Source organism: Pan troglodytes, chromosome 18, assembly GCF_028858775.2.
Source record: "Pan troglodytes isolate AG18354 chromosome 18, NHGRI_mPanTro3-v2.0_pri, whole genome shotgun sequence".
NCBI classification, from domain to species: Eukaryota; Metazoa; Chordata; class Mammalia; order Primates; family Hominidae; genus Pan; species Pan troglodytes.
In genome coordinates this window covers 6,835,009-6,856,949 of record NC_072416.2, presented here as the reverse complement: position 1 = coordinate 6,856,949, position 21,941 = coordinate 6,835,009, and the positions used below count along the sequence as shown (strand labels likewise).

Here is a 21,941-nt window from a genome sequence, read left to right as displayed (position 1 = left end):
GGGAACACAGAATTAAATTGGATTCCTGCAAATCAGGAGCCAGGACCAGTACGGAGCTTGAGCCTGGAGAGAAGGCACGTGCAGGCAGGAGCTGAGATTCCAGCAGGAAGGGGTCCCCTGTGCCCTGCTAAGCACAGCATGGCATGGAAGCCTGGACAGGGACTGGGCAGTTCTGGGTTCCGGTCACCCATTAGCTACCTAGTGGTGATGTATCTAGGGCAGGGCAAAGATCTCTGGACTTTCACTTATTCAGCTCTGAAATCTCTCTGACAGTCGTAAAGAAGGTTAAATGGCCATGCATATGAAAGTGCTGGGGGAAAAGTTGTATATTTCAATCCACGGGGCTCCTCTATAATAAAAGGCACCAAGCTTCACATCTTTCTGAGTTCGACAGCAGGCTAGCTGTCTATGGGAACTAATGAGAAAATATTTGCTCCTGATCCCTGGAGGCCACCCAGCTTTTGGGGAACAAGGGTGGGTACCCTGAGGGAGAAGGGGTACCCCAAGAAGTGGCTTTTCTTTGTGGGAGGGAGAGATGGGAGTAGCAAGTGGTGGCCTGAGAGAGGGGGGTTGTCTGCATCCAGCAGATAGGGGGGGTACTCTTCCTCGGAGAGGGGCCTTGAGAGTCAAGGGAGAACAGAGGCTGCCTCAGCTGCTCCAAGGCAGGACACCTGTGGTCCCCTCATCTCCATGAGCCTGCAATGTCCCCCATAAACAGACCCTAGCCTGGGGGCAGGGGGCAGAGGGGTGGGCCTAATGGGCCCCATTTTCTTTTTTCTTTTTTTTTTTGAGATGGAGTCTCACTCTGTCGCCCAGCCTGGAGTGCAGTGGCGCGATCTCGGCTCACTGCAACCTCCACCTCCCGGGTTCAAGTCATTCTCCAGCCTCAGCCTCCTGAGTAGCTGGGATTACAGGTGTGTGTCACCACACCCAGCTAATTTTTCATATTTTTAGTAGAGATGGGGTTTCACCATGTTGGCCAGGCTGGTCTCAAACTCCCAACCTCAGGTGATCTGCCTATCTCGACCTCCCAAAGTGCTGGGATTACAGGCATGAGCCACCACACTTAGCCTTTTCTGACCCCATTTTCCAAACATATTAAACTTGATCCTTGACAGAGGTCTCTGGCACAGATGAGGCCCCTACTCTTCTCTCTTCCTGGGCCCTCTGCTCTCTGGGTTAAGCTGCAGTCCCTTACAAGGGGATCCCCTTGGAAGGGGTTGGCCAGAGCCTTCGGGAAGCCAGGCCCGGCCTGTTTTGGATATCTCCTCCTCAGGCCATGTACCCTCTAATCTAAGGTAGGGAGGCCAGCAAATGCCTGCCCTTACTGGGACAGGGTTAGATGTGTGACTTAATAAGGTTGAGAGCCGCAAGTAATCCCTTAAGCACTGTGCTGTGTAACCTAAGATTATCCGGCCTGCAAACACCTGTTTTCACTCCTTCGCTGAGAGCAGTATTAAAAGCCTGCTGGTTAATGACGGTAGGAACTGCCATGAGGTGGGATGCACAAGCATTTGTCCCTTCTTGGAAGCATCTCCAAGGTTGGGCCCGGCTGCACATGCCCGTGAGCAAGGTTGAGGGACTGGAAGGGCTTGCCCAACTTTCCCTCCATATACAGTCATCAGGACCAAGCCCGGAAGCTTGAAGGTCAGGGCCAGGGTCGCGGTGGGGGGGCGGTTCTCGGGTTAGCACAGCTGCTCACTTCGTTAGTGATGGACAACGGGTCAGTCCTTTAACTCCCTGATCCACAGTTTCCACATCTTGGGAGGGAGGCAGAATAACACCTGTTCTGCTCGCTACGCACGAGGTAGTCCTGAAGACCCAGGTTGGTGGGCGTAACACTGCACACCAGGCCAACACCACATCCCAGAAGACGGGAGCTAGGTTATTGTAGACTCTTGAGAAACAGAGCCGGTGCCAACCCTGTGAAACTGACCAATCATGTTCTAATCATTTAGAACTGCAAGTCTCCGCGTCGGGTGGCACAGAAGATGTTGGCAATTTGTTGGAGAATCATTTCTCTGCTGGAGACGCAAGTCTAGAGGAGAAAGAAAGGGCGCTTTATGCAGACACAGCCCCTCAAGACAAGAAACTGCTCCTTCACTACCCAGATGGCAGGGAGGCCGAGAGCCCCGAGAAGACCCCCGCGTCTGCCGCCAGCCCGGGCCCCGATCCTGAAGCCAGCCTCTCCAATGCCTCAGCCACAGAGTCACCTCCACCTGGGGAAAGGGACAACAGGGAAGCTGCGGGGCCTGGGGAGGAAAAGAATGGCCCACCAGTGGCAAGCGCCCTCCCTCCAGGAGGGGCCAAGGGGCCTGTGGAAGAGGAGTGGCCGGAGCCCAGTTCTGGAGAGGGACAAGGAGAGGAGGAGACTGGGCTTGGGCTCCCCACGGAGGGAACTGCCAGTGGAGAGGCAGGAGGACAGGCTGGGGGCCATGAACTCCCCGAGGAAGTCCAGGAGGTCCAAGGGGACAGCCTGGTGCAGGGAGCAGTGGCAGGGACAGCAGAGCCAAAGGCAGAGGGGGCCTCTCCTCACTCAGAGGGTGATGGGGTCGGTCCACTGAACGCAGAGGCCGAGGGCAGCCCTGGGCCTGGCGAGGAGCCTGCAGTGCCAGAGGGAGCCCCTGACGTCGCGGCTGTTGGGGGAGAGTCGGAGCCAGATATTGACACACAAGCCAGTGAGGGCACCGAGGACCAGGGGGAGCCCGGCCCAGCTGCAGAGGCCAGTGCAGAGCCTGGGGGCGCCCAGAGCGTTAAGGCAGGGGACACTGAGGAGAGCCAGGCCCCAGAGATGACTGAGGAGGACGCAGATGAAGCCTCCTCTGAAGAGGAAAGTGGTGATGGAAGTGGAAGCGAGGAAGAAGGAGGAGTTCCCTCCGAAGAGGAGTCCGAAGAGGACAGCGGCGATGGGGCTAGCTCAGAAGAAGCAGAGGGCGCCTCCGAGGAGGCCACGGAGCCCCAGGAGGCTGGGGAGCCCCAGGAAGCCAGGGAGCCCCAGGAAGGCGGGGATCTGCAGGAAGCCGAGGAGTCCCAGGAAGGCGGGGATCCCCAGGAAGCCGAGGAGCCCCAGGAAGGTGGAGCGCCACAGGAAGGCGGGGAGCCCCAGGAAGGTGGGGATCCCCAGGAAGCCAGGGAGCCCCAGGAAGCCAGGGAACCCCAGGAAGGTGCAGAGCTTCCGGAAGCCACAGGAACCACAAGTCACAGGGACAGAGGGGCCCAGCCTGGCCCGGAGGAATTGAATACAGAGTCCATGGGCAGTGAGACCCTGGATATGAAGGCAGAGGAGCCCGAGGAGGGACATCAGGGGAGGGAGAGTCCCATCATTGTTGCCCAGGGTAGGAATTAATTCCCTAACAGCAACCCCGTCCCTTGGGCAGCTGCATTCTCCCTGGAAGTCTTGTGTGTAGGGGACAGGCAGGGACAGAAGGTGGCAGAGAGTGGCAGGCCCTTTTCACGGTCCCGGCCCGGGGAGGTGGCTTCAGGCTGTGCATTGGCCACTGGCCTCCAGCTTGGAGGGGCCAGTGAGAGGGGTCAGAGGGGCCCTGGTACTTCCGAGTCAGGGGCCCCCGAACCTCCCCTTAGGGTCCCTGATGCGCCGTAGCCCATGCCAGTGCCTCAGCCTAAAGGAGCAGCGAGCTAATGGAATGATTGGTGCCCCGGGGCCAGCGGGTGGAGGGACGTGCAGGGAATGGATGGGGGTGGGTTGGGAACTTCCCTGGTGATTCCCTTAGTGGGCTAGGACTGGGGTCTCCCCTTGAAGACTAGGCTGTAGGAAGCATTGCAGAACCAGGACTGAGGGGTCAGGATCATGAGATGAGAACTCAGGCTGTGACCGCTGTTGACTCTCAAGTGCCCACCTAAAGCAGCCAAAGCTGCCCTCAAAGGGCTGGGGGCCAGGAGCAGAGGGGGAAGGGCCGGGCTAAGCTCTTGGGCAGTGTGAGAATTGCAGCCAATACGAGGGTCGGTCAGGCACCTTCATGGCTGCATCTGCTTAGTACATGGACTTAGACCAGGAGTGGGGCTTTCAGGGTAGAGGTCGAGGTCAAATCTTCACTCTCCAAGATGGCTTCCCCACAGGCTTCGTTGAATTAATTTACATACTTTTTTTTTTTTTTTGAGACAAGGTCTCACTCTGTCACCCAGGCTGGGGTGCAGTCGTGCAGTCATAGCTCACTGCAGCTTCTAACTCCTGAGCTCAAGTGCTCAAGCGATCCTCCCACCTCAGCCTCCTGAGTAGCTGGGACTACAGGCATGCACTATCACGCTAGGCTGCCTGCCTAGAGCCCCTCACTGGCTCCCATTGCTCTTGGGATGAAACCCAAAGCCCTGTGGAAGGTCCTGCCCGGTCAGCCCTGAGGACCTCAGCAGCTCCCCAGCACCCAGGCCTCCCCAGCTGCAGCCAGACACCCCTTCTCCTGCTTCTTGCTAAATAAGGCTTGTCTGGGGCTTTTGCAGAGCGCTTCTCTCCACTGGTCACCTAACTCACTCCCCCAGCAGACACCTGGGGAGGCCTTCTCTGACCATGCTGCTGAGACCACTGGTGCAGGCACACTCCTGAGCCCCACTTAGCTTTCAGAATGTTTCCTTCTGTGGCCACCTCAGCATCTGTAATGATTACATTTTATTAATTATTTTTATTGTTTTTGAGACAGGGTCTCCCTCTTTTGCCCAGGCTGGAGTTCAAGCCAAAAGGCATTCTCCTACCTACCCCTAAAGCCTCCTGAGATGTTTGATGTTTTAATTTTTTAATTTTTTAAGATAGGGTCTTGCTCTGTGACCTAGGCTGGAGTGCAGTGGGGTGATCATGGCTCACTGCAGCCTTGACCTCCTGAGCTGAGAGAATCTTCCTGTCTCAGCTTCCTGAGCTGAGAGAATCCTCCTGTCTCAGCTTCCTGAGCTGAGAGAATCCTCCTGTCTCAGCTTCCTGAGCTGAGAGAATCCTCCTGTCTCAGCTTCCTGAGCCGAGACTATGGGTGTGCACCACTGCTTGGAAAGTTTTCTTTTGGTAGAGATGGGGTCTTGCTATGTTGCCTAGGCTGGTCTCCAACTTTTGGGCTCCAGTGATCCTCCCATCTGGGCCTCCTAAAGTGTTAGGATTACAGGTGTGAGCCACTGCACTCGGCCCTAGCGTTACTTTAAAGACTATCATCTCTGACTCCACTGGACTAAGAGCAGCTGCCTAAGGAGTTGTGCCTGTTTTGGGCACCACTGTATTCCCAGCATGATGCTCAGTGCCTGGCGTGGCGAAGGTGTTCAATGCGTATTTGTTGAATATATGAAATAAATAGATAAGAAGGTTTCTGCAGGTTGAGCTGTGGACCAGCTCCCCGAATGCGAATACACTACACATGGAACTTCATAGAGTCTGGATGATCAAATTCCTTCCTAAAGGCAGAGCTCAGTCCAGTGTAACTTGGCAAGACCCTGCTGAGCCCCTGCTCGAGGCCCAGCCCTCGTCTGCTGTGCCGGGGCCCAGAGCTCAGCTGGCTGTTAGCTTTGCTCTCACTTGGCTGTCTGCTTCTCTCTACAGAAGAGACGGAGGATGCAAATGAAGAAGCCCCATTGAGGGACCGCTCCCACATCGAGAAGACCCTCATGCTGAATGAGGACAAGCCATCCGATGACTACTCTGGTAACCAGGGGAGGGAGATATGCCCAGGGCTGGGAGAGCCCGGCCGCCAGGGCCCGGGCAGACTCCTGGAGGCTCCTGAGAGCCAGGGCGTGCCGGGGCTGTATCTTGGAGGCCGGGGTTGTATCTTAGAGGCCGGGGCTGTATCTTGGAGGCCGGAGGGGACGTTGGGGAAGAGGAGAGCCCTGAAGGTGGGAGGCTTCGTGGAGGAGCCTCTGTGAGCAAGGTCCAAGCCTTGGGGTTCCAGGTGGGCACAGAGGAGGAAGGGCCATGCAAGTAGACGGCCTGGTGTGGGCGAATCCAGTGCAGCCTCATGCTGTGCTGATGCCATCTCCTTCGCTGTGATTTTTAGTTTATAAAGCCGTTTCATGTGTGCTGTTTCATTTTATCTTTGAAACCCAAGGATTGCAGCAGGGCTTGTCTCCTCTTAATCAATGAGCCACCTAACTGGAGCTCAGGCTAGCAGCGATTTGCTCCTGGCCCACGGCTAGAGGGTGGCGGATCGAGGGTAGAGTCTCGCTAGCCTGACTCGTCACCCCATAGGCCTTCCCACTGTGGGCTCCCAGCAGGGAGCTTCCTCTTAGAAAGAGGCCACCTGGGTTATCTGACCCCACCCCTCCCGGGAGTGTCTGGGAGTACACTGACAGGCCAACGCCAGGGCCAGGGTGCCGTTCTGCACGCCTGCTGGGTGCTGGGCCTCTTTGCCTTCTAAGCCTCAGGGAGCACACACAGAGGTGGGCAACAGAGATGGAATTCTCATCCACCAAAGAAAGGGCTTGCAGTGAGGCAGCAGGCCGAGACAAGGTTTCAGACATACTACTGAGGTGAGGAAGGAGGAGAGAGGTTTTAAAAAAACAGCTCAGGCCGGGCACAGTGGCTTATGTCTGTAATTCCAGCACTTTGGGAGGGTGAGGTGGGTGGATCACTTGAGCCCAGGAGTTAGAGGCTGCAGTGAGCTATGATTGCACCACTGCACTCCAGCCTGGGTGACAGAGCAAGATCCTTTCTCTAAATAAATAAATAAATAATAAAATAAAATAACCAAACAGTTCAGGAAGCTTTGGGGGTGGGTAGGAGAATGCCTTTTCATTTGGAGGTTTCTGCGGGTTGAGATGTGGGCCAGCTCCCCAAATGCAAATACATTGCGCAGTCGCTGGGCTGCAAACAGCACTTGCTGCCCACCAGGCAGGGGTGGAGCTGCCCTGGGTGGTGAGGCCCCTCCACAGTGGAGGAGCTGCCTGGATCGCACCTGCGTGATGCTCTTCCCCCGGCCCTCTCTGTCTCCAGCGGTGCTGCAGCGGCTTCGGAAGATCTACCACTCATCCATCAAGCCTCTGGAGCAGTCCTACAAGTACAATGAGCTCCGGCAGCATGAGATCACAGGTAGGGCTTGAGATAACAGGTAGGGCTTGAGATTACAGGTACGGCGCAGGCCTGTCGGCGGGGCCACACAGCTGACCAGCCTGGACTCTCCCGGTACCCACACAGGTTCAGGAGCTCATTCATGATGTGTGCGAGGACTTGTGGGTCTGGGTCTGGGCTCCCCCTGGGAGTTGGAAAGGACGACACCTCCATCACGGAACTACCCTTTCACCAGCACAGCGCGATGCTTTACCAGGGTGTTACAGATGCATTTTAGTTTTAAGCCTTTATGCTTCAGTCATGCACATTTGAGTTTTCAAAGGCGATGATGCCTATTTCAATCCCTCCTGTGCTCCAGAGGCCACAGGTGCCCCCTGTCTACTCATGGGTGGTGCCTGAGTCCTCTGATCACTCCGTTCCTTCCCCTCCTGCTATTGCCCTTCCCCTCTGCTTCCCTTGGGCCTGGATTCTTTACAAAATTGATTTTCAAAATAATAAAAATAAGACACACTTGTTGCAAAAAATTCAAATAGTGCAGAACAGTATACGTTGAAAAATAAAAATTATATTCTTGACCTCCAGCTTTTTTTTTCTTTGAGATGGAGTCTCGCTCTGTCACTCATACTGGAGTGCAGTGGTGCAATCTCGGCTCACTGCAAGCTCTGCCTCCCAGGTTCATGCCATTCTTCTGCCTCAGCCTCCCGAATAGCTGGGACTACAGGCACCTGCCACCACGCCTGGCCAATTTTTTGTATTTTTAGTAGAGATGGGGTTTCACCATGTTAGCCAGGATGGTCCCTGTCTGCGGACCTCGTGATCTGCCCGCTTCGGCCTCCAAAGTGCTGGGATTACAAGCGTGAGCCACCGCTCCCGGCCGACCTCCAACTTCTTTAATTTGACTCCCAGAGAAACCCATCGTTATAGTGAAGACTTCCAAGCATTTCCTCTTCATGTGTGAGCACATAGATGGATGTCGTTTTTTGTTTTTACAAACATGGGATCCCGTTAGGTGAGCTGTGTGTGTGGAAACCTCCCTCCTTCCCTCTGACAGCTGTGTGCTCTTCCCCTGTGTGACCACGCCATGCTCTGGAAAACCAGCACCCTCCTGGTGGCTCACGCCTGTAATCTCAGTACTTTGGGAGGCAGAGGTGGGAGGATGGCTTGAGCCCAGGAGTTTGAGACCAGCCTGGGAAACATAGTCAGACCCCATTTCTACAAAAAATACAAAAATTAGGGGCGGGCGTGGTGACTCACACCTGTAATCCCAGCACTTCGGGAGGCCAAGGTGGGCAGATCATGAGGTCAGGAGTTCGAGACCAGCCCAGCCAACATGGTGAAACCCCGTCTCTATTAAAAATACAAAAATTAGCCCTGCATGGTGGCTGGCAGCTGTAATCCTAGCTACTCAGGAGGGTGAGGCAACAGAATTGCTTGAACCCGGGAGGTAGAGGTTGCAGTGAGCTGAGATTGTGCCACTGCACTCCAGCCTGGGTAACAGAGCAAGACTCCATCTCAAAACAAACAAACAAACAAACAAACAAAACACACACACAAAAATTGGGCCCAGCGTGATGGCTCATAGCACTTTTAAAAACAATCCGATGGCCGGGCACGGTGGCTCACACCTATAGTCCCAGCACTTTGGGAGGCTGAGGCGAGCAGATCCCTTGAGGCCAGGAGTTTGAGACCAGCCTGGCCAACACGGCAAAACCCTGCCTCTACTAAAAATCCAAAAATTGGCTGGGTGTGGTGGTGGGTGCCTATAATCCCAGCTACTAGGGAAGCTGAGGTACGAGAATCACTTGAACGGGGGAGGCAGAGGTTGCAGTGAGCCGAGATTGTGCCACTACACTCCAGCCTGGGTGACAGAGCGAGACTCCATCTCAAAAAAAGAAAAAAATAGCTGGACATGGTGGCATGTGCCTGTGGTCCCAGCTACTCGGGAGGCTGAGGCAGGAGGATCATTTGAGCCTTGGAGGCAGAGATTGCAGTAAACTGAGATTGCACCAGTGCACTCCAGCCTGGGCGACAGAGTGAGACCCTGTCTCAAAAAAAAAAAAAAAAAAAAAAAAAATTGGAACCCTGGAATTAAACATTTTGCTAGTTGTTGCCATATTGTCTCCCATGATACCAATTTGTACTCACAATAACAGTAGATGAGAGTCCTTGTTTCCCAACAGCAATGCGATTTAAAAATGTTACTCATCTTTAAAAAATTTAGCAGTGGTATCTTATTGTTTTTTGAATGAGATTAGAAATCTTTCCCTGTGTTAATTTGGCTGTTTTTATATGATCTCATTTGATGCTCTGGATGGCTGTAAGTGGCCAGGGTGTAATAGGGTTTGTATTCTTCCTGCTCTACAGAGGGGAACCTGAGGCCCAGAGACGTGCTGGGTTACCCAGGATCACACAGCTGGAAGCAGGGAATACCCTGTTCCACAGCTACCTGTACTATTTTTTGTAGCCTAGGAGCCAGTTATCGCCCCCCTTTGTAGTGGATGCACAGCTATTGGTATGAGCTTGCAGAGCCTCCCAAAGGGTTTCTCTTTCTCTCTTGGCCCTAAGACCCTGAGGCTTGGCCCTCCTAGGAAACTTGTGTGTATAGCAGCAGGGCCAGGAGCTCCAGAGTCCCCAGGGCATGGCGCTCTGCAGGGAGGGCCCGCTTCCTGGCCCCTGCACTCACCTTTTGGACTTGGCTCTTAACTCCTAGTCTCTGGCCAGCTTCCTTGTAACCTCTCCCAGGCTCACCTCCCACCTCCTGTATAGGCCAGCGGTGCCCCCTGCTGTGAGGAGCCGAAACCACAGCACCAGGAAAGGGCCCTGTTTGTGGTTTGTCTCGGAGAACGGGAACATCTAGGGCTCTCCTTGGTGTCGCCTGGGCCGGTGTTAAGAGACTGTGACATCTCTGTGGCTGTAACTGGGGATTCCTGCCACCCTCTCAGCCTCCTTATCCCTTCCTGGCCCCCAGCCAGGGCTTGACTTCCACAGAGATGTGAGTGTCTCCTGTGTATTCACAGACAGGGAGGGATGGGGCAGGGCCATGGCGTTGCTTTCAGGCAATGTACATGTGCCTGCCATGTATAAGACACCACCTGGTTAGGACTGAGCTTTAGCCTCGGAGAAGGAAGACCAGAGCATCCGAAGGCAAGATACAGAAGAGGAAGCATACGGCACCGCTCTCTATAAAAAGATGGGGGCTGGGTGTGGGGGCTCACGCCTGTAATCCCAGCACTTTGGGAAGCCGAGGCAGGTGGATCACTTGAGTTCAAGAGTTCGAGACCAGCCTGGGCAACATGGTAAAACCCCATCTCTACTAAAAATACAAAAATTAGCCAGACATGGTGGCATGCACCTGTGGTCCCAGCTGCTTGGGAGGCTGAGGCAGGAGAATGGCTTGAACCCAGGAGGCAGAGGCTGCAGTGAGCTGAAATTGTGCCACTGCACTCTAGCCTGGGGAACAGAGCAAGACTCTGTCTCAAACAAACAAAAAAAAAAAAAAAAAAAAAAAAGAAGATGGGGAAGGGCTGGGTGCCGGGCTCATGCCTGTAATAGAAGCACTTTGGGAGGCCGAGGTGGGTGGATCTCTTGAGCCCAGGAGTTGGAGACCAGCCTAGGCAACATGGCAAGACCCCATCTCTACTCTAAATACAAAAATGAGCTGGGCTTGGTGGTACACGCCTGTAGTCTCAGCTACTCAGGAGGCTGAGGTGGGAGGATCGCTTGAGCCTGGGAGGTTGAGGCTATATGAGCTATGATCACACCACTGCACTCTGGTTTGGGCGACAGAGCGAGACCCTGTCTCAAAAAAAAAAAAAAAAAAAAAGATGGGGAATATGATAGCTACAAATATTGCTTATATATGCATTAAAATGTCTAAAATAACATGTAAGAAGTCAGCAGTGGTTACCTATTCCAGGGGGTGTTAGGGCTGAGGCAGACTGGGACGGAGATGGGAGACTTTTCACTGTTTACCTTTTTATATTCCTGATCTTTGAACCAAGAAATTAAATAAATTAAAATCATGATAAATAAATGAAACAAAAGGGGAGGGCCTAGTGTTTTTAGGGTGGCCTCCTGGCCTCAGGGAGACGAGTCTGGAGAACTTCAGTGCTAAGTTATGCAGGGCTGGCCCTCTGTGCTGTAGTCCAGAGAAGAGCTGGAAAAGCTGAGGCCTGAAAATCTGCAATAAGACTGACCACACCCCACGTTGAAAGCCTCTCCCCTTCCCTCCCTGTCCGCTGGATTTGAAAGCACGAGAGCATTCTATTTTTCCTCTTAGGGACCCACCTGGAGTGGCCCTTGCAGGGTCATCTCCCCAACATGGCCTTCGGAAGGACATTGGATGCAGGACCCAAGAATTGCCAGTTCATTGTTTGGTTTTGGGCACTGGCAAATTTGTCATGGACTTTAGAGGCTAGTGTTTGAGAGTGGCCCTAGAAGAGGGTAAGTGCAATGGTTCATACCTGTAATCCCAGCATTTTGGGGAGCCAAGTGAGAAGATTGCTTGAGCCCAGAAGTTTGAGACCAGCCTGAGCAACGTTGCAAGACCCCATCTCTACAAAAAAAATTTTTTTTATTTGCTGGGCATAGTGGTGCATGCCTGTAGTCCTAGCTACTACTTGGGAGGCTGAAGTGGGAGGATTGCTTGAGCCCAGTAATTGTAGTGGGGCACAATTGCACCACTGCATTTCAGCCTGGGCAACGGAGACCCTGATTCTAAACAAAAGAGGACAGAAAGAGAGAGAGAGACACTGGCCTCAGAGTCCAGGATCAGGCTGTATTGGGAATTTGGGGAGCCCCAGGCTGGAGGAGAGGAGAGCTGCAGAGGCTGGAGACAGGAAGGGTCTGAGTCCAGACCACCCAAGATTATACAAGCTGCTCCACATCCATCTTCCATTCTCAACCCAGATTCTCTCCATGTGGAAGCTCCGTCCTCCTTTCTCTATGGGCTTTTCTCCTCCAGATTTAACCAGGAGACCTCACCCAGAGTGAGTTCGGAGTCAGGGTTTGTTGAATTCACTGAGATCCTTCTTGTGGTGGGGGCAGATGTGCCAAGGATCTGGGCAGGGCCCAAAAGTGACTTCTGTGTCTTTTTACTGGCTGATCACACTTACGTAGCAAGACAAGCGCCACTGGGGGCTACACACGTCTGATTCATGGAGAATTCCACAACTCAATTGGATGGATGGTGAGATGCTTTGGAGTACGGTGCCATACCCCTTGTGTGAACTTTTGTTAGTTTTATTCCATCTCTACTTCCTGTTGCCCACAGATGGAGAGATTACCTCCAAGCCCATGGTACTGTTCCTGGGACCGTGGAGTGTTGGTAAATCTACCATGATAAACTACCTCCTTGGGCTGGAAAATACTCGCTATCAGCTCTATACAGGTAATCAATATTCTTGTGTGATTGTTGGGATTTGAATGTTGTATGTAAAAGCACCATGAAAATTTGAATCACTGGCCGGACATTATGACTCATGCCTGTAATCCCAGCACTTTGGGAGGCCAAGGCAGTGGATCACTTGAGGCCATTAGTTTGAGACCAGCCTGGCCAACATGGCAAAAACCCATCTCTACTAAAAAAAAAAATACAAAAATTAGCTAAGCATGGTGACACGTTCCTGTAATCCCAGCTACTCAGGAACTTGAGACATGAGAATTGCTTGAACCTAGAAGGCAGAGATTGTAGTGAGCTGAGATTGTGCCACTGCACTCCAGCCTGGGTGACAGAGCGAGACTCCGTCTCAAAAAAAAAAAAAAAAAAAAGGAAAGAAAAGTTATGCCACATGCAGGTGTTAAAATACAAAATTTGAAAAAGGCTGTGCATGGTGGCTTTATGCCTGTAATCCCAGCACTTTGGGAGGCTGAGGCAGGAGGATGACCTGAGGTCAGGAGTTCGAGACCAGCCTGGCCAACATGGTGAAACCCCGTCTCTACTAAAAATACAAAAAATTAGCTGGGTGTGGTGGCGGGTGCCTGTAGTCCCAGCTACTTGGGAGGCTGAGGCAGTGGAATTGCTTGAACCCAGGAGGCAGAGGTTGCAGTGAGCCAAAATCGCGCCACTGCACTCCAGCCTGGGCGACAGAGTGAGACTCTGTCTCACAAAAAAAAAAAAAAAAAAAAAAAAAAGAAAATTTGGAAAAAACAGAAAACAAAAAAGACATCTGTACCAATGTCCATAGCAGCATTATTCACAATAGCCAAAACGTGGAAACCAGTCAAATGTTCATCAGTGGATGAAAGGATCAAGAAAATGTGGTCTGTTCATACATAAATTATTATTCAGCCTTAAAAAGGAATGAAATTCTGATATCTGCTACATGGATGAACCACGAAGACATTATGCTAAAAGAAAGAAGACAGACACAAGAGGACAAATACTGTCTGATTTCACTTATATGACAGTAGGCGGCTGGGCGCGGTGGCTCACGCCTGTAATCCCAGCACTTTGGGAGGCCGAGGTGGGTTGATCACAAGGTCAGGAGTTCAAGACCAGCCTGGCCAAGATGGTGAAACCTTGTCTCTACTAAAAATACAAAAATTAGCTGGGCATGGTGCTGGGCACCTGTAATCCCAGCTACTTGGGAGGCTGAGGCAGGAGAATCGCTTGAACCTGGGGGCGGAGGTTGCAGTGAGCTGAGATCATGCCACTGCACTCCAGCCTGGGCGATAGAGTGAGACTCTGCTCCAAAAAGGAAAAAAAATAATAATAATAAAGAAGGCAAAATCAGAGAGAGAGACGCCAGAGTGGTTGTAACCAGGGACTGGGGGAAGAGGGAATGGGGAATGACTGTTTAATGGATACAGAGTTTTCAGTTGGGAAGATAAAAACATTCTGGACCTGGATGGTGGCGATGGTTGCACAACAGGGTGAATGTGCTTAATGCCACTGAACTGCATGCTTTAAAATGATTAAAATGGTAAATTTAGGCCAGGAGCAGTGGCCCACACCTGTAATCCCAGCACTTCGGGAGGCCAAGGTGGGCAGATCATTAAGGTCAGAAGTTCGAGACCTGCCTGGCCAACACGGTGAAACTCTGTCTCTACTAAAAATACAAAAATTAGCCAGGCATGGTGGCGAGTGCCTGTAATCCCAGCTACTCGGGAGGCTGAGGTGGGAGAATCGCTTGAACCTGGGAGATGGAGGCTGCAGTGAGCTGAGATTGTACCACTGCTTTCCAGCCTGGGTGACAGAGCAAGACTCCATCTCAAAAAGAAGAAAAACGTAAATTTTATGTTATGTATGTTTTACCACAATTAAAAGAAAGCCCCAATAGCTTAGCAAACATATCCAATTCTGTTGCAAAAGTCTCCCTGTGACACCAGGCATATACACATGCTTCTCAGTAGGTCTGTTTCACAGAGATCATGTATTCCTTCACCTCTCACCCCGTGTGCCCAGGCGCTGAACCCACCACCTCTGAGTTCACGGTCCTCATGCATGGGCCTAAGCTGAAAACCATCGAGGGCATCGTCATGGCTGCTGACAGCGCCCGCTCCTTCTCACCCCTTGAGAAGTTTGGCCAGAATTTCCTAGAGAAGCTGATTGGCATTGAGGTTCCCCACAAACTTCTGGAGAGGGTCACTTTTGTGGATACACCAGGCATCATCGAGAACCGCAAGCAGCAAGAAAGAGGTAATTTAGCCCTCATTTCTGAACAGTGTAAGCTCTGTTTCAAAAAATTATTTTTGGCCAGGCATGATGGCTCATGCCTGTGATCCCAACTCTTTGGGAGACCAAGACAGGAGGATCCCTTGAGGCCAGAGGTTCAAGACCAGCCTGAGCAACATAGTGAGACCTCATCTCTACAAAAAAATTTAAACGATAGCCAGGCATGGTGGTATGTGCCTATGGTCCTAGCTACTCAGGAGGCTGAGGTGGGAAGATTGCTTGAGCTGAGGAAGTTGAGGCTGCAATGAGCCGTAATCGTGCCACTGTACTCCAGCCTGGGCAAGAGTGAGACCCTATCTTATATAAATAAATGAATAAATAAGGCTGGGCACAGTGGCTCACACCTGTAATCCCAGCACTCTGGGAGGCCAAGGCAGGTGGATCACTTAAGCCCAGGTGTTCTAGACCAGCTTGGACAACATGGCAAAACCCCGCCTCTACAAAAAATATAAAAATTAGGTTGGCATGGTGGCACATGACTGTAGTCCCAGCTACTTGGGAGGCTGAGTTGGGAGGATTGCTTGAGCCCAGGAGGTCAAGGCTGCAGTGAGCTGTGGTCATGCTACTGCACTCCAGCCTTAGTGACACAGCAAGACTCTGTCTCAGAAAAAAAAAAAAGGAAGAAAAGAAAACTACTTTTGACAGTGGGTGGTAGGCAGGCAGGGAGAGGAAGTGTGCCCAGTGTTGCCTAAGACCAGGAGAGGCATTCTTAACTTCCACCCTTCTTGTCGTCACTGCGATGCCATCTGGGTTTTGCAGTGCCTGGTGCTCCTACCTCCCCAAGGACTGATTTGGTTTGGAGACGGCAATATTTTCCAAAGTGGGGGCCTAGTCCTCTCTGCAAGCAGCTCTGAGAGGTTCAAGCTGGGGCTCAGTTGTCTTTGGGAGGCCCTGTGTGTCCTGTGTAGCCAAGGGCCTGGACTAATTGGATCCCAGTACCAGTATATTTGACTTCTGGCTAAATTGGGTTTGGTGCTCCTGGGCCTGCTGTAGGTTGAACCTGACCCTCAACTCCTCCTATTCCTGGTTTCTGCTTTTCCAGGGTTGCTTCCCCATAAGCCTTTAGCAGGCTTCTTCAAAGCCCTACTTGCCCTCAGGTAGCAGGGGAATGCTACTGTCTGACTTCACTTACATGAGAGTAGGCAAAATCAGAAAGACAGAAACCAGAGTGGTTTTAACCAGGGGCTGGGGGGAAGGGGAGATGGGCAGTTACTGTTAATGGGTACAGAGTTTTCAATTTGGGAAGATGAATAAGTTCCAGAGAGGGATGGCCATGATGGTTGTGCAACAGTGTGAATGTATTTAATGAACAAGGCTGACAACCAGGCCACAGGACTAGAAGCCAGATCCACCAGGCATGTGGCTATGGAGTAGGCCACTGAGTCCTGCCATGAGGCAAGGCTGTCTGCAGTGAGTCCTGAACAGGGCAGTGCAGGAATGTGTGAGCAGACGGTGGATCTCAGTTTATGGTTACAACTCCAAATGTGGTTATAAATAGATCTTGTAGTAATGATATTAGCAGTAATATTAGAAGCAATTAATAATATTAGTAGTAATATTAGTAATAATATAGTATATTTAATTATATTATTATGGTATAATGACATTAGTAGTATTATTAGTAATGTTAATAATGTTAATAATTATAATAGTAAATTGTACCCCTACTACACATTGGATAATTTTATACATTATTGTAAAAAAAAAAAAAAAAGATTTCAATGTTTTTAAGACAGGTAGTCCTCATCTCCTCAGTTTTCTTATTTGCAAAGAAAACTAGGAAATAAGAAGCTAATGGAATTAAAATGTATTCTGCACCAGCTGTATGACTGGAATTTTAGGTGCTGTCCTATATTTACAGCAACATGGTAATCTTTATATCAGTTCAGATGTTGATATTGTTCTTCTTGTCATTTTGGAGCTAAAAAGGTAGAGCTTAGAGGCATTTAATATACAGCTCGCCAGGGGCAAAGCTCAAATTCTAGTCCAGGTCTCAATGCCAAGCCCACATTCCTTCCCCCTAAATAATGCATTCATTCTTTCATGTTCTTCTAATTCCTCATTTCTCTCCCTCAGCATCTTTGCCATTGCCCCAGATCCTTTTAGACAATAGGACAATCTCCATTTTGAACAGGTATTTAGCTTTCTCGGAAACTTGGATTTCACAGTAGATTAAAACAATGATCAGGTGGGGCATGGTGGCTCATGCCTATTACCCCAGCACTTTGGGAGGCTGAGGTGGGAGGATTCTTAAACCCGGGAGGTTGAGGCTGCAGTGAGCTATAATCATGCCACTGCACTCCAGCCTGGGTGACAGAGTGAGACCCTGTCTCAAAAAACAAACCAACAAGAAAAAGAAGGATCAGGCTGTTCTTGGTTGAAGATTGGCAAGGGACAGGAGATATGCAATTGATTTTTTAATAGTCTGTAGAAACCCAGAAAATCCGTAGCGCTGTTCCTTCTTTCAACCCCCAGAATGGTTTAGTTCTGAAAGGAGGTGCACGGGCTTTGAGGGAGGCCTACTCAGTTTGACTTCTCACTTCTGTCTCCCAAAGGCTACCCCTTCAACGACGTGTGCCAGTGGTTCATCGACAGAGCTGACCTCATCTTTGTCGTCTTTGACCCAACAAAGCTGGATGTGGGTCTAGAGCTGGAGATGCTCTTCCGCCAGTTGAAGGGGCGTGAATCCCAGATAAGGATCATCCTGAACAAGGCTGACAATCTGGCCACCCAAATGCTCATGCGGGTTTACGGGGCCCTCTTCTGGAGCTTGGCCCCTCTCATCAATGTCACAGAGCCCCCAAGGGTTTACGTCAGCTCCTTCTGGCCACAAGAGTATAAGCCGGACACCCATCAGGAACTGTTCCTCCAAGAAGAGATCTCCCTCCTAGAAGACCTGAATCAGGTGATCGAGAACAGACTGGAGAACAAGATTGCCTTCATCCGCCAGCACGCCATCCGGGTCCGCATCCACGCCCTCCTGGTTGACCGCTACCTGCAGACTTACAAGGACAAAATGACCTTCTTCAGTGATGGAGAACTGGTCTTTAAGGACATTGTGGAAGATCCCGATAAATTCTACATCTTCAAGACCATCCTGGCAAAGACCAATGTCAGCAAATTTGACCTTCCCAACCGCGAGGCCTATAAGGACTTCTTTGGCATCAATCCCATTTCCAGTTTCAAACTGCTCTCCCAGCAGTGCTCCTACATGGGAGGTTGCTTTCTGGAGAAGATTGAGCGGGCCATCACTCAGGAGCTTCCGGGCCTCCTGGGTAGCCTCGGGCTCGGGAAGAATCCAGGTGCTCTCAACTGTGACAAAACAGGGTGTAGGGAAACACCAAAAAATCGCTACAGGAAGCACTAGGTGGTGTAGCGGTTCTTGGGTTCCTGTTGGTGAATCAGCTTGTGTCCTAACTGTCTGAGAAGTCCTGGTTTATTAACCCTTTGAGCCACCCTGGCAGGAATTATTACACAGTGGAGAGTTGGGAGTTCATTGAGGCCAGGGGTCGGGGCAGGTGTGTGTGTCTAGGGAGGAGAGTGGAAACTGTGAATTCCTGTGTGCTTGTCTTGTTGCTTCAGTGAGGAGGCCTGATTGAGGCAAGTCAGCCTCCACCTGCTTTTCCTGGGTCCTGTCTTGGAAGGACAGAGAGCAGCTAAATTCTAGTGTATCTTAAATCAGTGAGGGTCAAATAAGCTAAAAGCAGCTGAAATTCCTTTGTTCCCTGTGAGCTGGGAAAACAGCGAAGGCCTGAGTCGTAGAGATTGTCAGGTCCATTTTGGCTTCTTTCCACACTCACAGTCTCGCGTTTGTTCCCCAGCCCTCGGCTGCCTCTTAACTTTGGGTTGACTTTCAACAGTGAATAGTCTCTTGGGTCTGAATATACCTGGGTTTGTTTTTGTTTTTTTGAGACGGAGTCTCGCTCTGTCGGCCAGGTTGGAGTGCAGTGGTGCAATCTCAGCTCACTGCAACCTCCCCCTCCTGGGTTCAAGCGATTCTCCTGCCTCAGCCTCCTGAGTAGCTGAGATTATAGGCCTACCACCATGCCCAGCCAATTTTTGTATTTTTAGTAGAAACGGGACTTCACCATGTTGCCCAGGCTGGCCTCGAACTCCTGACCTCAAGTGATCCACCCGCCTCGGCCTCCCAAAGTGCTGGGATTACAGGCATGAGCTGCCGCACCCGGCCTCCACCTGGGTTTTGAGCCAATCCCCCGGACTTGCTCCTGGTTTCCTCAAGGGGTGGGGCAGTGGTTTAGGACACTCGACAACTAAGAACAGGAGTTCCCAGGAAGGACAAGGATCTGCCTCCCCCACTGCCACTTCTCTGATGTGTTCCTCAAAGCTGGCTCGAGGGCTCGATCCCTTTATCGGACCCAGGAGGGGACTGGTTGGTGTATCCAGGTAATTTACTCTTGGAAGTGACTGTAGTGAAGGTCGTGGAAGGGCTCAGAGGGTTAATTGGTTTGCAGTGCGTCTTTGTCTATTGCATGTCTTGGAAAACTCAGATCCCAAAGGCGCTGGGTTTCAGAGAGGACAGTGGAGACCTTGCTCCTTTTCCTTAGGTCGCCAGTCTCTCAAATTTCAGAGGAGGCTGTTTCCACAACTCCCCTGTGGAAACACTTGGCAGCGGAGTTGCTCCTTTGCAGTTCCCACACCATGGCTTTTCCTTTCCTTTCTTCTCCATTCCCTGATGCATCAACACTTACTTGGAGCAGTTTCCTAGGAGTCAGAACCAGCACCAGCCACTCGGTGTCGGTGGCCACCAAGGCTTAACATTGACCTTCCCGCCTGACCTTGATGCAGATGTCCACTGAACACACCGCAGGAAAGCCAGGGCCTTCAATACCAATAAGCGTGAATATGTGTGTATGTTGTCCAAGAGAGATTAGGGAGATCACACAGACTCTAGGGAGTAGAGAACTTGTAACAGTCTTGCAAGGCTAGCATGCACGGCTCCGCAGCAGGTGGTGGGGAGCAGAGGGGCAGGCCCTGCAGGGAAGAAGCAGCCTTTGGATGGTGAAATGTGCATGGTGCACAGTCTGTGCATGCCCAGGAGACCCAGCCCGGGCTGCCTCGAGGGGCTCCTTTGTGCACAGCCAGCCGCTTCTCTTGGGAACAAGCTGTCCTGGGGGCCTTACCCACGAGGCAGGAGTCAGGATGCACCAGCTCAGCACCAGGAAGTCATCCTGGACCAGAAGGACAGTGGAAAGGCAGGCAGAGGGAGAGGCACTCTGAGGTCAGGCAGGGTAAGCCAGTTGGCAGTCAGGTTAGGTCTATGCGGAGAACCTCGAGTTAGGAATTCCCGGTTCTCAGAATTGTTATCACTCTGGTGCATGCTGTCACAGGGGCCGTTGCGTTTGGCTTTGTGGAGGGCCTGGACCCTTCCACAAGAACACCCGAGGTTCCAGGGCACTCAGGACAATGTTTCCAAGGAATGAGTCGACCAGGAAAGAACAGTGAGTTCTGCAAGGGGCATCCACGGAGCCTGTGATAGGGGCTGATGAGATGGAATCTGTCCTGGACTTTTCTTCTCATTAACCACCCTCTGCAAACCCCAGAACCCCTCGCCTCATCTCTGTACTGTCTGCCCTCTTGGGGGATGGGCCCTCCCACTTTCCCCTGCCTGCTCCTCCATGCTGTGAGCTGCTTTGGCAGATGTGTTTTTCTGTGTAGTCAGGGGAAAAACAAAAAAAAATGCACAACTGTGTGGGCATTGTCATAGCTGTTGGTGTCACCACTGCTTTGGGGGAAATGGCTGGGATGAGGCTAATACATTCATGCAATATTTATATTTTCAGGGGGCTGCGTTATCAGCATGCTCTCCCTGCCTTGGGCTTTTCTTTCCGTCATGTTTTCCTTTTCATGTTCCTTCTCTGATTTCTCTTGTCTCTGCTGCTCACAGGCCTGCCCATCAGTCAGTACAGATGCTCAGTGTCTGGTTTCTGGCCAGCTCCGTGGAGGGGGCTTTAAGCAGAATTCTGACTCTTTGGGGTGGGGGATTAGGAACTGGGGGAAACTTAACGATCCAGAGATTCCCCCAAGAGGAGTGTCTGGAAGGATCTGTGCCTGGACAGTGGCTGAACCTTTCCAGTGTTCTTTTGGTTCTGATTTCATCAGTCTCAATAAAGTTCGATCTCTCTTTAACACCGCGTGCTTTCTCATGGTCTCCAGCTAGGTTACTCTCTTCATCCTCCTTTTATCTGGTAGAGTTAACTCATGTGTAAGTTCCTTGGGGAGAGACTGGAAATTAAGAAATTGCCCACCCTTGTGTTAGCTGGATGCCCCAGGACCTTTTTTGGGACTGAGGCTGAGTTGCTCTCTCAGCCGCCCAGGAAGGCGTGGTGTCCTCTGAAACTTAAAGAACTGCTCTCTCCTCAGCACCTCAATGCCTCATTCCCCTGGGCATCCACGCAGCTGCCTTAGATAACTGAGGGCTCCAGTGGAGGAGGGCACAAAGGTTTCCTGAATGGTAAGGCTGCCACCTCCCCTTGGCTTCACCAGAAAGTGTTCTCCTCCTCCACGAAGTGTGGACGTGAGCCTCCCGCTTGGACCTGTCTTTAGAGAAACCTGAACGCGTCCTTGACTCCCTGAGCCCTTTCTATCACATTTTGCTGTTTCTAGTGTCCTCTTCAGAGCAGAGGTGGTTTAATTTTTATGTTTTACTTCTGGGGTCTTCGAAGGAGTTTCACATCTTGCTTGAGAACAGGTTTTTTGTTGTTTTCTTTTCTTTTCTTTTCTTTTTTTGAGACGGAGTCTCGCTCTGTCTCCCAGGCTGGAGTGCACTGGCGCAATCTCGGCTCACTGCAAGCTCCGCCCCCTAGGTTCACGCCATTCTCCTGCCTCAGCCTTTCGAGTAGCTGGGACTACAGGCGCCCGCCACCACGCCCGGCTAATTTTTTGTATTTTTAGTAGAGACGGGGTTTCACTGCGTTAGCCAGGATGGTCTCGATCTCCTGACCTCGTGATCTGCCCATCTTGGCCTCCCAAAGTGCTGGGATTACAGGCATGAGTCACTGCACCCGGCTGGTTTTCTGTTGTTTTCGATTTTTTTTTTTTTTTTTTTTTTCTGAGATGGAGTCTCGCATTGTTGCCCAGGCTAGAGTGCAGTGGCGCCATCTCAGCTCACTGCAACCTCCGCCTCCCGGGTTCAAGTGATTCTCCTGCCTCAGCCTCCTGAGTAGCTGGGACTACAGGCACGTAACACCATGCTTGGCTCATTTTTGTATTTTTGGTAGAGATAGGGTTTCACCATGTTGGCCAGGCTGATCTTGT

The 21,941-nt window shown here is 51.4% G+C and overlaps 1 protein-coding gene across 8 annotated transcripts in view; it reads left to right on the top strand.

Moving 5' to 3' along the window:
• SRL (sarcalumenin) overlaps positions 1 to 20,813 on the top strand; it is a 65,109-nt gene extending 44,296 nt beyond the window's left edge. For 5 of the 8 annotated variants that reach the window (XM_016929311.4, XM_016929310.4, XM_063797662.1 and 2 more), the window contains 6 exons: positions 1,959 to 3,335; positions 5,531 to 5,632; positions 6,917 to 7,012; positions 12,264 to 12,380; positions 14,397 to 14,630; positions 17,222 to 20,813. In XM_016929311.4, coding sequence (XP_016784800.1) covers positions 1,959 to 3,335; positions 5,531 to 5,632; positions 6,917 to 7,012; positions 12,264 to 12,380; positions 14,397 to 14,630; positions 17,222 to 18,033 — 2,738 coding nt within the window. In that variant the 3' untranslated portion in view covers positions 18,034 to 20,813. The remainder of the gene's footprint in view (positions 1 to 1,958; positions 3,336 to 5,530; positions 5,633 to 6,916; positions 7,013 to 12,263; positions 12,381 to 14,396; positions 14,631 to 17,221) is intronic. The other 3 variants (XM_054668808.2, XM_016929312.4, XM_054668809.1) reach the window with 1 other exon arrangement.
• The last annotated feature ends 1,128 nt before the right edge of the window (positions 20,814 to 21,941 follow it).